At 37.3% G+C, this 15,167-nt stretch overlaps 1 protein-coding gene across 2 annotated transcripts in view; it reads left to right on the top strand.

Annotated features, from left to right (window-relative positions):
• The window catches only part of LOC138010665 (S-adenosylhomocysteine hydrolase-like protein 1), a 34,545-nt gene that overhangs the window by 16,488 nt on the left and 2,890 nt on the right, over window positions 1-15,167 (top strand). For both annotated transcript variants that reach the window (XM_068857641.1, XM_068857640.1), the window contains exons 4-18: window positions 1,536-1,623; window positions 3,975-4,075; window positions 5,289-5,360; window positions 5,855-5,885; window positions 6,482-6,683; window positions 7,736-7,805; window positions 7,969-8,015; window positions 8,116-8,179; window positions 8,844-8,932; window positions 9,824-9,894; window positions 11,161-11,255; window positions 12,323-12,421; window positions 12,801-12,869; window positions 14,344-14,422; window positions 14,946-15,066. In XM_068857641.1, coding sequence (XP_068713742.1) covers window positions 1,536-1,623; window positions 3,975-4,075; window positions 5,289-5,360; window positions 5,855-5,885; window positions 6,482-6,683; window positions 7,736-7,805; window positions 7,969-8,015; window positions 8,116-8,179; window positions 8,844-8,932; window positions 9,824-9,894; window positions 11,161-11,255; window positions 12,323-12,421; window positions 12,801-12,869; window positions 14,344-14,422; window positions 14,946-15,066 — 1,298 coding nt within the window. The remainder of the gene's footprint in view (window positions 1-1,535; window positions 1,624-3,974; window positions 4,076-5,288; window positions 5,361-5,854; window positions 5,886-6,481; window positions 6,684-7,735; window positions 7,806-7,968; window positions 8,016-8,115; window positions 8,180-8,843; window positions 8,933-9,823; window positions 9,895-11,160; window positions 11,256-12,322; window positions 12,422-12,800; window positions 12,870-14,343; window positions 14,423-14,945; window positions 15,067-15,167) is intronic.

Genomic DNA, 15,167 nt, shown 5'->3' on the forward strand with positions numbered 1-15,167 from the left:
GTTTGTGATGTTATCTGTGGTGTGAACCAGTCCTCTTGCCGGGCCTTTGGCTGTTAGCGCAAATGACCACTAACAAAAACAAAGAAGAGACAAAACAATGTGTTTTGGTGTGATTGAACCCTCGCGAAAGAAAATGAGGATTGTACATCAGGCCCGGGTTGCTCGAAGCGTGGTTAGCGCTAACCAGCGTTAAATTAACCATGGAAACCTATAGGTTTTGATACCTCTTAACCAACGGTTAGTGCTAACCAGGCTTCGAGCAACTGGCCCCAGGTGGACTTACATTGCAAAGCATGGTACCGTTTCCACAACCAAGTTTTTTGACAAATTTTTGACACTTATTTTATCGAAGGGTATCAGACTCTTTAAAATTAGCGCACGCGAAACTAAGGACATATGGGAAGAATCTCGGTTGTTTGTTGGCAGCCGGGAAGTGAATTTTCAAGAAATTCACAAGTAAAAAAGAATTAATTACATGTTATCTGTGTGAAGCCATTACCTTTTAAGTGTTTCAATTCTGAATGATAAAAATATTTTTTTTGTATATCTGCAGCAAACATACAATTATGTGAAAACGATAATGAGAGAGCACTACCTTCTCACAAACACCAGCATGAACAAACATCTCTTGAAAGTTATCTGTATTGTCCTCGTTTAGATTCGTGTAATTGTTATCTTCGTCCTTGTATCGTATCCACAAAGGACTTGACGTGTGATGTCACAGGTTCTTCTGACATGCTCTACGAGTGAAAGAAACAAAAACGTACAATTCCATCCACAATGTCTGCTTCTATATAGAACTTTACAAACTTACAGTTGCTATTCTCGACTTTTACTTGGAATTTCATGCCGATCAACTAATGAACTCAAAATAGACTTTAATTTTTGTCTCGCTGCACATCAATCATAATGTCTACCTATGCCCACTTTGATGTGTTGGCTTTGTTAAAAGTGTCACTAGACTACACCAGTTTACTGGAGGGTAGGTGCTGTAAATGTGGTAAGAGAGAAGGAGCACTCTCCTCGGCGGCAAGGAGGTCACCATGGCAACCAGACACAGTCCACCGCCCACGGCAACTATCAACACATCACTAAGACCATTGTGTGGAATGTATACTTACCCTAAAAACATGGGAGGGAGATACATGCAGGGAATATCGAGTGAGTAAACAACAAGGTGACTCAAGCTAAGCCAAAGCACTTGGCAATGCCCCTGCAAACCTCCCTGGAGTCCCCCCCAAAGATCAAGAGAAACTGTTGCCTTCATTGGCTTGGTTTTAACTTTACCTTAATAATGATATTTAGCCTCATAAAAAGTGTCAAAAATTCATCAAAAATGTTGGTTTTGTGGAAACGGTAGCGGGCTTCGCACTGTAAAACACGTTTGACCATTTCGAGCAGGGGTTGCTACATGCAAAAGTTATGTGTGCGTGTCTATGACTTGATAATAGAAAGTGACATTTTGTTGGTTTCTTCAGAAAGTGAAAGGTGTACAAACGTAAAGTGTAATGCATCCGTTTTCCATCCATGTACAGAAAAACAGCAGTGGTGGATCCGATTTTTGTGTTAAGAATATTAAGCTGGCTGACTTTGGTCGCAGGGAAATTGAAATAGCTGAACAAGGCAAGCGGAACTTTGTAATGTTCTCTTTAGAGGCTGATTTTTTAAATCCCCTCTAGGGGGAGTTATTAGCAAAATACACTGTAATTACTAATTTGCCATCATTGTACTGTGTAAAAATTTGTGTTCATTTTGTTATGGGAAAGGAAGGAATTTAGGGGAAAAGGATCGGGCACGTTTCATCACTGGCAATGTTTAGTCTTAAGCAACCCCCATTTACAAGTAATATTGTCTGGTTTTATAGAGGAAAATCAAGAAGTGCCACACTCAGGATTAAAAAGGGTTAAAGAGGTTCATAGTTTTTGATTGTACCTGGATGTTGTTATAAGCCCATTCATTTTTGAAGTGGTGTCCATTGAAGTGTAAAATTGTCTTGCATTGGACAGAGTAAAATCTAGAAGTCTCTCACTCTCGGGATTGGATGGGTTACACACATAATTTATTTCAACAGGGCAAATCCATTAGATGGAGCGAGGTTTTAAATTTTTGGAACTGGTTCAGTTGAAGAGTCCAGGGTTCTAAACTAAGTACTGTATTCCGCTTTTTGTGTCAGGTCTATGCCATGTTTGCTCTGTCTTTTAAAACGAAAGCTAATACAATGTATGCTCATTTGAAACACACCTAAAAGGTCTAGTGTCTAGACAATTAATATAAATTATAGCGTTAGTTAAAACTATGTTTGGTCTGCAAGGTCTGGGGACACATCTCTTTTACTGCGATTTTCATAATTCTATGTAATCTCGCCTTCCAAGTGCTTGTTTGAAACTGCGTTTTGGTTTAATTTCTGAACATACATGTTCCCTGGGAAGATTGACTCCTCCTCTGGAAAGAGAATTGGAGTTTACACCTGTACTATGTTACTTTAGTTCACAGCTTGAATATTGCTATGATAATATGATATCTTTCTAGAGGTTCTGCAGTAAAAAGATTTGATTTGAAGTTTGATTGTATGAATGTTTCCTGTGGGAACCAAAGATGATGATAATTTGGTAGGTTATGTCCCACATCGATAATTGATTTCTATGGTGTCGCGTCAACCCTCTGCTTAGTGTCAAAAGCTCTATCGATGGAGGCCAAAACGCAGTTACCGGGTTGTCAGGGTTCTCCCTAGTTTTCAGCGCAACAGGTATGGCACCTTTTCAAACCAGTAAAGCAATTGGTTAATGTTGGACGTTCTGCAAAGGATAAGCGACTTCTGTGCGTTTGCAGGTGGTAATAAGTGCTCTTACAAGCGGCAAATTTTACTGGTTACCGCCTGATAAGGAGAACCCTGGGTTGTAATGGCCCTTGAAGATGAGGTTCCACAGAATTATGAAAATCGCAGTAAAGGAAGGCAACATGTATGATGTAGGCATTGTTTGCTCTTTGCTGCTTTATTTAATAAGGCAATGAAACAATTTTTTCCTTTTGGGCTTTGACTTTTAAATTTCGGTTAAAGATTGATTTTGAAGAACAATATTGAAAAGAAAAATTAACGATGAAATATTAATGTTACAGTACATGACGTTTCAGTGACCTCAATGATATTGTCCTTGACCTATTTTTGTGTATAAATGTATAGAGCAGTTTTCAAATGAATGTCGTAAAACCAAAACTCAAAGTAATTACTCGTAGCCGACACAAAGGGCGGGACAATGTGCACGCGCGAGCTACGATTGGTTTTGGTTTCACTTCTGATTGGTTGAAAAAGTGGCATGAGAACTTTGAACCAAGCACTGAGTGAAGCAATGCAAAACCAAAGTCATTATCTAATTACTTTCGACACTCGATTGAAAACCACTCTATCTCAGTCAAATTAATTTCTTTAAAGTTAACAACAATGACATGAGGTCATCAAAACTTTGTGCAACATTTTTATCGTTAATTTTCCTTTTGAAAAGACTTCTGATGCAACCTGTGTGTGTAGTTAATTACAGCTTTCATGATGTACTATCTGCATGAAAAAAAAATGAATTGTGTTATTTTTACCATGAAATGGTTAGTACTCAAACAAATTCTGTTATACATTCCAAATGCAATAATAATCATTAATTTGATTGGCAAAATGCTGAAGCACCCTGGCTTTTAAGAGTATGTTTATGGACATGTGGGTACATGACATTGTAATTAACAAACTGTACATGTAAGAATGTAGAAGCCCTTGCTTTCCTCGCTTGATCTACAGTCATGTTAATTTAGACTGTGGTCTTGTTTTCACACATTTGGCAGTTATCTTTTTAACCAATAATTTTTCAATTCTAACCTTAACATCAGAGTGAGATCACCTTTGGTTACATTACTTTTACCATTGTTGCGTTCAAAAAAATGATTTAAATGTCTATGAATTAACTTGTTCATTTGTGATTTGTTCTTAGAAATGCCTGGTCTAATGCTTCTCAGAAAGCGGAATTGCACAGACAAGCCGTTAGAAGGAGCCAAAATTGTTGGTTGCACTCATGTTACTGCGCAGGCCGCAGTGAGTAACCCCAAGCAAATAGGATTGTGTAAATGGCTAATGACATTGATCCACTAATAGTAATAATTATTAATAATAATGTGATTATTATTGCATCACCACTGAATTAGGCAATCAGAGCGACAATGCACTATTAACTAACGGTAATAATGAAATTGGTAATTTGAAAAGTGTATTTACTTCCTGGTGAAAATGAGATGAAGTGATAAACACATTAATGATATCCCACTTTATTTATGTTAAGAAAAAAACCAAATCAAAAAAGAAAACACTTTTTGAGACTTGTTTATAAGTAGCTTTTAACCCTTTGACTCCGAGTGATCAGCATGTAAATTCTCCTCACAATTTCAATCAACTGTCAGTCAGACAGGTATTGAGAATGAACATCATTGTCATCTTTAAGAGGTGTGATCTTGATATAAGACTGCATTCCCACTACTACCCAATAAAGAAATCTATGGTACTACCTGTACAATGTAGGTAGGAGAATAAATATTTCGATCTTGGGAATGGATAGCAGGACAAAATAACTTATGAAAGATTAGCAAAACTTGAACACAGTAATAACTGCTCAGTTCTAAAACATGAACAGGTTACTTCTGAGCTTCTATTGAATGGAAGATAGTACATGCCACTGAACAGAACTACAGCTGTAATCAATGTAACTATGCAGATTACATGACTGTTTAAGGATGGTGCGTACTATTGTTATTGCGCATACGTTCTGCGCATCTCGAGATACTCGGGTTTCCTATTGGTAATGCTTGCTAATTTACAGTGATATTTTTGCGCGGTTTAAAACTATCTGGAGAAAGTAGATCTTAGTTAGTACTCTTGGTATTCAAAAAGAAGATTGGGGGTAACCATGCATTTTTGAGAGATAATTAAGTTTCGATTTGAGAAAGAACGCCATGCATTGCTTTGTATTTTAAAGCTTTTTACAAATCTTATTCATCAATTATCTTTGAAAAATGCGTGGTTACCCCCAATTTTCTTTTTGGATTTCAATAACACTTGCTAAGATCTACATTTCCTGCATAATCACACACCGGGGAAAAAATATCATATCTTTAATTAGTAGGCACCGTCCTTAAGCAAGAACTAAAATGAGTTTTTATTTCCAATATGAACCCATGTTAATTTTCCTACGTTATGATTTTTTTCCCCTTCTATTTTCATTTAATTTAGTATAATTGTCTCCATAATTTTATAGGTTTTAATAGAGACACTAACAGCCCTTGGGGCACAAGTTCGATGGAGTGCTTGTAACATTTACTCAACACAGGTAAGCCGGTTACCGTACACTTTTTTTTTATTATAATATATATATATTTTTTATATACACTTTATCAATTCTCAAAACACAACGTACAGTGAAGGGCTACATTTACATTCAAACGTTTTACCTACAATAAATAGACTTTACAATAATCTGCAATTATACCTACACCCTGTACATACAATTCATACCTACATACATACATACATACATATACATACAAATCCTTAAATTATAATTATAAAATAATGACTTACACAGTACATACATTCAAAAAATTGTACATAAATTACGATTGACTTAAACCAGATGCTACAGTGTATGCTATTGTCCATTTTCTGTAAAACTCTCTCATTTTATTGCAATCAAGAATTGTTTCTGTTTTACATTTTTAGAGTCATGTTGTGGTTTCTCTGATATGACATTTATTAAAAGAAAGGTTGAGAGTATTGTGGATAGGTATTAATAATATACGAGTTTACTTTTCCTTTTTTTTATAGAATGAAGTTGCAGCGGCTTTGGCTGAAGCAGGTTGGTATTTAAATTAAGAGATTAAAATTGAAATAGTTTGTAGTGGTTCTGTAAGATGGTATTTTTACCTATTTGTGCCTGGAGTGGCCACCATTGACAAAGTAAACTTATGTGGCGTTAGACCGAGTAAAATCTATACATGTACTGTAAGTCTCAATCGGGATGTGGTTTTGTAAGTTTGAATTACAGTCAAGCTACATACATGTCACGCGTGGCCGGCCAGTATCCACAAAACTGTAATGTATTTCCGAGGTTTGATTGGAAGACTTCTGAAAGTTGCTACAAAAAATGCACAATACTTGAACAATAATTCATCAAACGCTTGAAATAGTTTTCACTTTTCAAATACTGTTTATTTTATAACAAAATGAAAGTTCATAGGTATGTATTTCGATATATCAAGGAAATATCTCCAGGAATCTGAAACAGAATCTCCTCAGCAAAGTTTAAAACTGGCATGCAGATGTGAATACTCTGTTCAAATCTCAAAACTACTGGTCACGCATGACATAGTTTGACTGTAATTACATTAATTTGATTCAAGAAAGGAACATTATAAGCATTTCACACCAACACATCTTTATTCTGGTTCTCAGGTTACCCCATCTTTGCTTGGAAGGGGGAGTCTGAGGAAGACTTCTGGTGGTGCATAGAACAGTGCATTACATCAGATAAGTGGCAGCCTAATATGGTGTTGGATGACGGAGGTGATGCCACTCACCTAATGTACAAGAAATTCAATGGAACCTTCAATACTCTGAAAGGTGTTGTGGAGGAAAGTGTGACTGGTGTGCACAGGTGGGAATCGTGAAATTTTGTTATTTAGAGAAGATTAATTTTGTTGCGGCATTAGTAGAGCAGTGTCCAGATAGTGTAGTGGTCATTGGTGATGAATTTCGCACGACGTACTATAGTAATTTGTGTACATGGGTTGATTTTGTTCGTTCTCTAAGGGTTTGTACAGGTCATGGAAATCCAGACGGCTGGAAAGTCATGGATTTCCCATATTCTAGAATCCAGGCAGGCTTGCAAAATAAGGACAAGGCATGGAAAGTCCTGGAAAATAAAATAATTATATCTATGCAAAACAATAAAATTATCTCAGTAACTGTGGCATTTGTTTGGAAATGGCACTTGAACCTGTCTATTTCATTATTATATTTTGTTGTTTTCAAGAGCACTTCATTTTATATTCTGGACCACAACTCATGGATTTTGTCTTGTATAGTCCTTAAAAGGCCTTGAAAACAATTTTGGGACACAAAAAGTATATGAATCTTCCTATGATTTTTATTCTCTGGGTACTCCGGTTTTCCCCTGTCTTATGAAAATCAATTTTTGATTTGTCTCCTGGATTGGGGGAAGATATGTTCCTGGCCATATAACCTTGAGATAAAGTGACTGTCATTACATGTATAATAATTTTCTTGTGCAATGAATGTTCGGCCAGATTTTGTTTCTAATCCATGTCAGTATTATAAAAAGGAGCTTGTATTAATTTTAAAAGGCATTGGACTTTGTAGGTTTTTGATATTCTCCTCCTATAAAATTAATATGTTCAGAAAGGATTCATTTGACAATTTACATGTAGGACTAGTACGTATATGGGTTGGGTGCGACAAGCTATTTTGGTCTGATGTCAATAATATTTTGGGACTTACACGAAATTGACCCCCAGAAGAATCTTCAAGTCTGCATGACTGATTTTTATGTGTGTGTTGGAATCTTCATAGCTCGTTTAATAATCTGAATTTGAAAAACTCAAACTGGGAAAAAACATAACTTAAACTGCAGCTCTCAAATTAAACTAGTGCAAGAGGTTATTATATAACTCTTTTTTGTCTTTATAGATTATACCAGCTTTCAAAGCAAGGCAAGTTAACGGTGGCAGCCATGAATGTCAATGACTCTGTAACCAAAGTAAGCTTCTTTTGAGTGATCAACCTACAGTAGTGGAATTAAGAGCACCTTGACAAAAATTTAGTCAGTACATTTTAGTAATGGTCAATTGCAAGTTTTTTTTGCTGCTTGTTACATGAATTTGCACTAAATTTCATCTGTTTTTTTTTTTTTTCACTTACAGACTAAGTTTGATAACATGTATTGCTGTAGGGAATCAATCTTGGATAGGTAGTTAATTAACTTTCATTTTGTTTGGAATTTCATTGTGCACAGTCAGACTTGACTGTGTTGTAGTCAATTGAATATTTACCTCTTCTTTTCTTTGCAGTTTGAAGAGAACTACAGATGTAATGTTTGGAGGAAAACAGGTTCTTGTTTGTGGCTACGGTGAGGTATGTATTTTCAGACGCTTGCTCCCTCAGCCAGTCCTGAGGTGGTCTTCAGGGCTAGCTTACAGAATTTTTCAAGGGAATGTTTAAATGATTACAGTGCTGTGTACAATAATACCAAGGGATATAACATGGCTAACCCTATATCTTGTACACAGAAGTGTTAAGCAGCTCCATTTCGTGTTCAAAATTAGCCAATCCTGACCCCAGGCACCTGACTTCCTGGTGTTTGAAAGCTAATATGAAAATAATTGGCCATTTCTGAGTTGCTGCTTGTTTCAGTTTCGAATTGAATCTTGGTGCTCACAGATTTGCATAAGAATTGCACAACTCATTTCCATTTGAATGGTTGTGCACCAGGACTCGCCTTGAAACTGAGGCATGTAGCAACTCGGAAATGGGCTATTGAGCTCACAGTTTTATTGTCCTTGAAACACAAACTAGAAAATCTAGGGTCTTTCTGCAGGTACCAGAAAATATTGTTTTTTGTTTACTTGGGATTAGTGTTTCTTTTGGAGTTTTGTTTTCTGTCTTTTGTTTCTTTTGTTTTACGTTATCTCTGCTCCAGTACCTCCAGGATCTCGAAACCAACTTTTGACCACTTTCTGATGATAAAGGTTGTAGGCAGTTTATGCACAGTGCTCTGTTTTGCTTTTAATCCGGACAGGTAGGCAAGGGATGTTGTTCTGCTCTCAAAGGTCTTGGTGCCATAGTGTATGTTGCAGAAATTGATCCCATTTGTGCTCTGCAGGCATGGTAGGTATAAGTGTCCTTTTCAAATTATTGCAGTTGCATTTGAAGCATTAATTAAATTTTTTACACCATGTTTAATTAACCCTTTGACGTCCAGACCGGCCTAAACCGGCCAGACTTTTTACTCGTCAATGGGGAGCCCCTGGGAGTCAATGGGTTAAGCACTCACTGAAAAACTGTCTCCATTAAGCTTGACCTTTAGACATACATGTAGAAAAGGGATTCAGAAAATTTAATAGTCACAAATTTGCAAATTTTAGTTGCAAAATTGTCGGGCTGTATCATTGAGTTGCCAGCAGTTAAATAAAACAAAAGATGAGCCTGCAATGCTTGTTTGTAAAGGAACCCCCCGAAAATGGGGAACGTTTGAAGGAATGGCATTGTGCATGGAACATCGCAGCAACTGAAATTGCCCTTCCATTGCATCCCATATCTTCAGATTTAAGAAAAATTCATGGCGAGGAAAATGATGCTTTTCGTTTCCTTATTAATTTTAGAAAAAGTAGTAGCAAGGTGACAACTTTTATTTCAAAAGAGTGATATAGTGAATACTAGTTGCAAACTTATTTGAGTCTCAAGGGAAACTAAGAGTGAGAGGGTGAGAGAGATTAATTCTAAGTGAAATACATTGGTTCACTAAAGTGCTATTGTAACAGGAAAATTAATTCTTCCAGGTGGGAATTTTTGTAATTCAAACTTGGATTTTTGCCTACATTGTATATGGATTGCACTCCTCAATGACTGTGCAAGAGGTGGTCAGGACCAAAGTCCTGGAAATCAGTTTTAGTTCGGGAACAACTTAATTAACTTTTGCCTAAATGGGTGGCGTACACACATAATTTTACACATAATGCATTTCTTAGTAATGAGTAACTGATAATTTTTTTGTTCTAGTATGGATGGTTTTCGAGTAGTCAAGATTGACTTGGTTGTGAAACAAATTGACATCTTAATCACCTGCACAGGTATGGGACAGATAACTTTCAAGAGGTTTCAGTCCTAGTTTTCCATTTCTGAATGAGAATACTGTCTTTGAATTTTTGTGGCCATATGAACATATGCTGTACATACAGAAAATGTTACTGGGACAACCTATTGTACCTTATACATATCTCCTTCAAAAGGAGAAAAACGAGATTCAACTCAAAAGTACCTGTTAGGTTGAGGTTCTGTCTTCCTTTCTTCAGCCAATACATTTAAGACATGTAGTCTGCAATCCTTAAGAAAGACATCTGACCATCACCAGTGTATATCTCAGAGCCTAAAGAGCTTTACAACAGTGGTTTTTGGCCTGTACTCCGAGTTGAAACGTGACAAATGCATTTTCTCTACCTCCCCATTTCTTTAGTCTTTTTGTTGTGCTTTTCACCTGTCCACCATTCAACTGAGTATGATGTTGTCCCCTGCTTTTTACTGTTAAAGTTTGAGGTCCAATCAAATGTAAACCAACTGTAAAAATTTAAAGAAGGAATAAGACTTTTTTTTTCCAGTGATCACACACCTAAGTGATCAACTAATCCGATAGACCTTATTCACGATAGCCGCCATGTTGGATTTGCTATTATCATGCAAATTAGGTACTAACACACTTCTGAGGGGGCAAACAACACAAGTTCAAGAGGTTATAACGAACATCTTAGCCACACAGATGATTTGTTTCATGTTCATTGAATATTTATCACCTAAGTAGTAAAACAGGATGCTTGCACAAATTACTTCAATTTTTTTTACTGAAAAATTAGCAGATAACGAAGTAGAAGGTCAAAATGTCGGAGGCAATCAAAAGATATAAAATTATTATTTCAGGTACTTAGTTCTAAATTCTAAAATGTACTTTTAGCAATGTTAATTCAATATTTCGACGTGCCTATTTTCCGCAATTTGCCTTTATTCCAATGTTTGCCCCTCAGCATAACACATGGCTAATTTGCATGACAGTTTGAAAACCAACATGGCTGCTATCGTGAATAAGGGCTATTAGAAAAATGTAAACAGAATAACTAAACAGCTGGTATAGTGTGAGTTCATGACAAACAACTCCATTTCTTGTTTCTTAACATTTACATCGCTGTTGCCCTTCAACCATGTTCCCTCCATTATGGAGCAAATGAGATTTTTTTTTCTGGCCGTGGCCTTGATATTCTAATGCCCCGTCAAGATCTCTTCCTTGCATGCAACAAAGGTTATTCAAGGTTCATGCTGTAGTAACCAACCACCTTCTTATTTAACAGGCAACAAACATGTTGTTACAAGAGAACATCTAGACAGAATGAAGAATGGATGCATTGTGTGTAACATGGGACACTCCAATACTGAAGTTGATGTGGTAAGATGAATTGGGTTGTCTCCTTGCCTGATCCGTATAGAGTGTTTTCGCTCTTGTGACCAGCAACTGGTCATATTTGCATACTAAAACAAAAGGAAGAATTTTCAAAAAAATAGAGTTCAACTCCCAAAAGAATATTTCACTCCGACCTCCAACATGGGTAATTGTGAAGAAGAGCTCCCCAAAAACCCTGTCGGCCGACTGTCGGTCAACTGTCGGCCGACAGTCGGCCGACTGTTGCCCAACTGTCGGCCGACTGTTTGTCTTATGTTTGAGGCCAAAGTGTTGGCCGACTGTCGGCCAACAGTCGGCCGACAGTCGGTGACCTGTTGGCAACGTGTCGGTAACCTGTCGGCGGAACAAACTAAAATGATCGTAAGCATTTACTTGTCTATTGCTTATACACTACGCGAAAAGAGTTAAAGGCAGTTCATAACGATACCTTGAGCAGCACTTATACTACTAATATGGCTTTTGTCCACTGTTTTAGCGTTGGCTAGCGATACTTGCCGACATTGTAAACATCATTCATACATACATGACATACCATAAGAGGCCGCGTTGCATTGTAGGGTGATTTGAAGGAAAGTGTTTGTATTGAAACGTAGCTTATGGTTTTCAGAGCTTTTAGCCGAATTTTCCATTGAATTATCTTCCAATGCGATTCTTAGATTGTCTGGTGTGTTGTAAATTACGCAAGTGATATATCCTATACGCATCTGATAACAACTGATAACAGTTGATTGGTAAGTAGGTGAAGTCTGTCGAGTCATACATCACCATTACGGAATGTCACGTTAACTGCTCGTTTTTACCACAATTTTTCTTTTTTCTTAACCGATCGGTAACCTGTTGGTTAGCTGTCGGTAGACTGTCGGTAAGCGGTCGGTCAACTGTCGGCCGACAGGATTTTTGGGGAGCTCTTCTTCACAATTACCCCAACATGGCCACTGCTTCTTTGTTAAAATTTTTTACTCTTTCAACATGGCTGCCATGACGTCATGTGGAAACACTCAGTCTATACTCAGTCTGTACTTTTTTACTGAAGCTTGTTTGCTTTTTCCCAGGCTAGTTTGAGGACATCAGATCTGACGTGGGAGAAGGTCAGAACACAAGTAGATCATATTATCTGGCCAGATGGCAAGAGAATTGTGCTGTTAGCAGAGGTAATGTATGCATCAATGAAAGTATAAAATTAATGATGTAGTGTAGATCTCCTTTCATTAATGCAGGTCTCAGTGCCAATAGTGGCTGGTGCCAGTAACACTGACTATTTAAGCAGTCATGAGTGTAATTCTTACCAATTCATACTTACCAAAAGGAGGTTTAGGCAGGAGCACAAAAATTATTAATTTGTCACAACTGACAATCAAGTTAATTATTAATACGTTTGGCTCAACAATGACCATTGGGGCCCCTGCACAACATTTGGGGTGCCCCCCACAGCACTAGCCCTGGCTAGCAATGCCTTGATCTTAACATCCCTAAATTTCATATAGTCACATTTAAACTGATTGTGTCTGTTTGTTTTGTTTTTGCTTTCAGGGTCGTCTTGTCAATCTGAGTTGCTCTAGTGTTCCTTCATTTGTAGTTTCCATTACGTCCACAACACAGGTAAAGTGTCTGTACATCTGTACTTGTAAAAAATGTTTGAAATAATCAGCGGCAAAGAATGAATTTTAGTGTTGGTTCACTTGCCATTAAGGTTATGGAGCACCATACAAAAATACAAAAAATACATACGTAATTGACCGCTCCCCATAGGGGCTTTTCAGGGCCAATGAAACAATCAACGAAACAACAGAACACAACAACAACAACTACAACTGTTAAGAATCCCAACTGGCCAGAGGCAAACCAGTCGGCTATTTACAAGTTCAGCTGGGAAGTTGAACCAGGGACTACCAGGAACAAATTCAGCCGGGATCTCCGGATCTCAAGGCAAGCGCCCTAACCACTGAGCCACACCTGCCACCATCACCTGTCATTCAGTCTAGACTTGCTTTGTTAACTCTGCAGTTCACATGTACATGTGTAAAAACTCAGGGAAAATGATAATTATATCAAATAAAATATTTTACCACAATTGCTTGCAACCTGATTGGCTAATCAGCCTTAGTTGATAACAGTCTAGACAACGTTGCTTGCGTCATTTTTGGAATAAACCAACCAGAATGCAAGAAAGTTATAGACAACGCATGATCTTGGTCATGCTCTGAAATTAGCACTTTATTTGGCGTTGAACATTGTGGTAAAAAACAAATCAAATGTGGCTGTGCTTTGCGAGTCCACATCAGTTTGACCACTGTGATGTTGAATATCATTGTCAATAAGAGTACAGACGTCGGTGAACCACATTAATTTTGATTTGTTATTTAGCAGGATGAGTTATCAGTATTAAAGTAAGATCATTTTTATATCAATTTTGTGGTGTTGAAAAAGAAAAAAAAATTGGTGCACTAATGTGATCCTCGTGTAATAACTGAATCAAGGCGGCGAAAGACGAGATACAAAAACCCTCAACTTGCCACGCAACATTGTTTCTTTGCAAGTTTTGGTCAATGTTTCGAGTTTTTCACCTTGCGTGATCAACTTGACCCGCAACAAAAACATTTTTGGGGGTTGAAGAAATACAGGGCGCTGATTAGTTGATTTGCTAGTACACAAGCACAGTTGTTGCGTGACAAGTTGGGATCTTGATGAAAAACGATCAACAAAGCCAAAATTTGTTGTTCAGAGTAGACCCATGCTCTACTTTGCGCAAAAACTTTCTTCAACCCGCAACAAATCTTTTTGTTGCGCGACAAGTTGATCATGCAAGGTGAATAACGGGAGACATCGACCCAAACTTGCAACGAAACAATGTTGCGTGCCAAGTTTAGGGTTTTTTGTATCTCGTATTTCGCCGCCTTTAGTGTTACCGTGAAGGCTTTTAATCTTCATGCTATGACACACTAAAATTGAATGTTGCTGCTGACAACACAAAGACAAAACTGTAGCCACAGTTCAAAGTGATTTATTCGGCTGGAAAGACCAACACTTGTATCTTTCTAGATATATAATATCACACATACTTTAATTTTGATAGGCAATAGCATTAATTGAACTTTACAAGGCTCCACCTGGTAGATACAAGCATGATGTCTATCTTTTGCCAAAAAAGATGGGTGAGTACACACAACAACAACTGCGTTACAACAACAGATCAGGATTTGTACGGGTCCTGGTAATCATGGAAAGTCCTGGAATTTTACTGTGGCATAAATTTCAGTCCTGGAAATCTGTTAAAGTCAAGTAATAATAACAACATTTTTCTTAAACTGCTGCTGGTTCATTCTTTTTTAGATCAGAACTGTTATTTTGTACGGATTTAAGCTTGTTGACGAAACAATTTTTTTGGAGTCCTTGTAAATGTAAAAGGGAAAGGAAAAATGAAAGAATCCTGTCGCTCACAAGCCAAGGCTCATGCAACTGGAACTGATATCATGGTTTCCGTAGCATAAAGTGAATAAGAATTATTGTAATTCCAATACTAACATCCATCTCCGGATTCTTCATGACTTTAAGTTAAGTTTGGTTGTTTTTTTTTTTACTCAGTTCCCAAAATATTTTAAAAGCAAGATTTTTTTTTTTTACTCTCTTCGGTTGTTGAATGTGATAAGAATTTTCTGTACTTTGTCTTCTTTTCAGATGAATATGTGGCAATGTTGCACTTGCCTACATTTGATGGCCACTTGACTGAGCTTACAGAGGAGCAAGCAAAGTATCTTGGCGTTAACAAGAATGGCCCATTTAAGCCCAATTATTACAGGTTTGTTTTCTGGCGTTTTGGATCAAAGGCCTAGTGACACTTAAAGTGTTTATGTTTAGGCCAGCTTTTCACTCAGCGCATTCAACAACAACATTTCACAG

Source organism: Montipora foliosa, chromosome 7, assembly GCF_036669935.1.
Source record: "Montipora foliosa isolate CH-2021 chromosome 7, ASM3666993v2, whole genome shotgun sequence".
NCBI lineage: Eukaryota > Metazoa > Cnidaria > Anthozoa > Scleractinia > Acroporidae > Montipora > Montipora foliosa.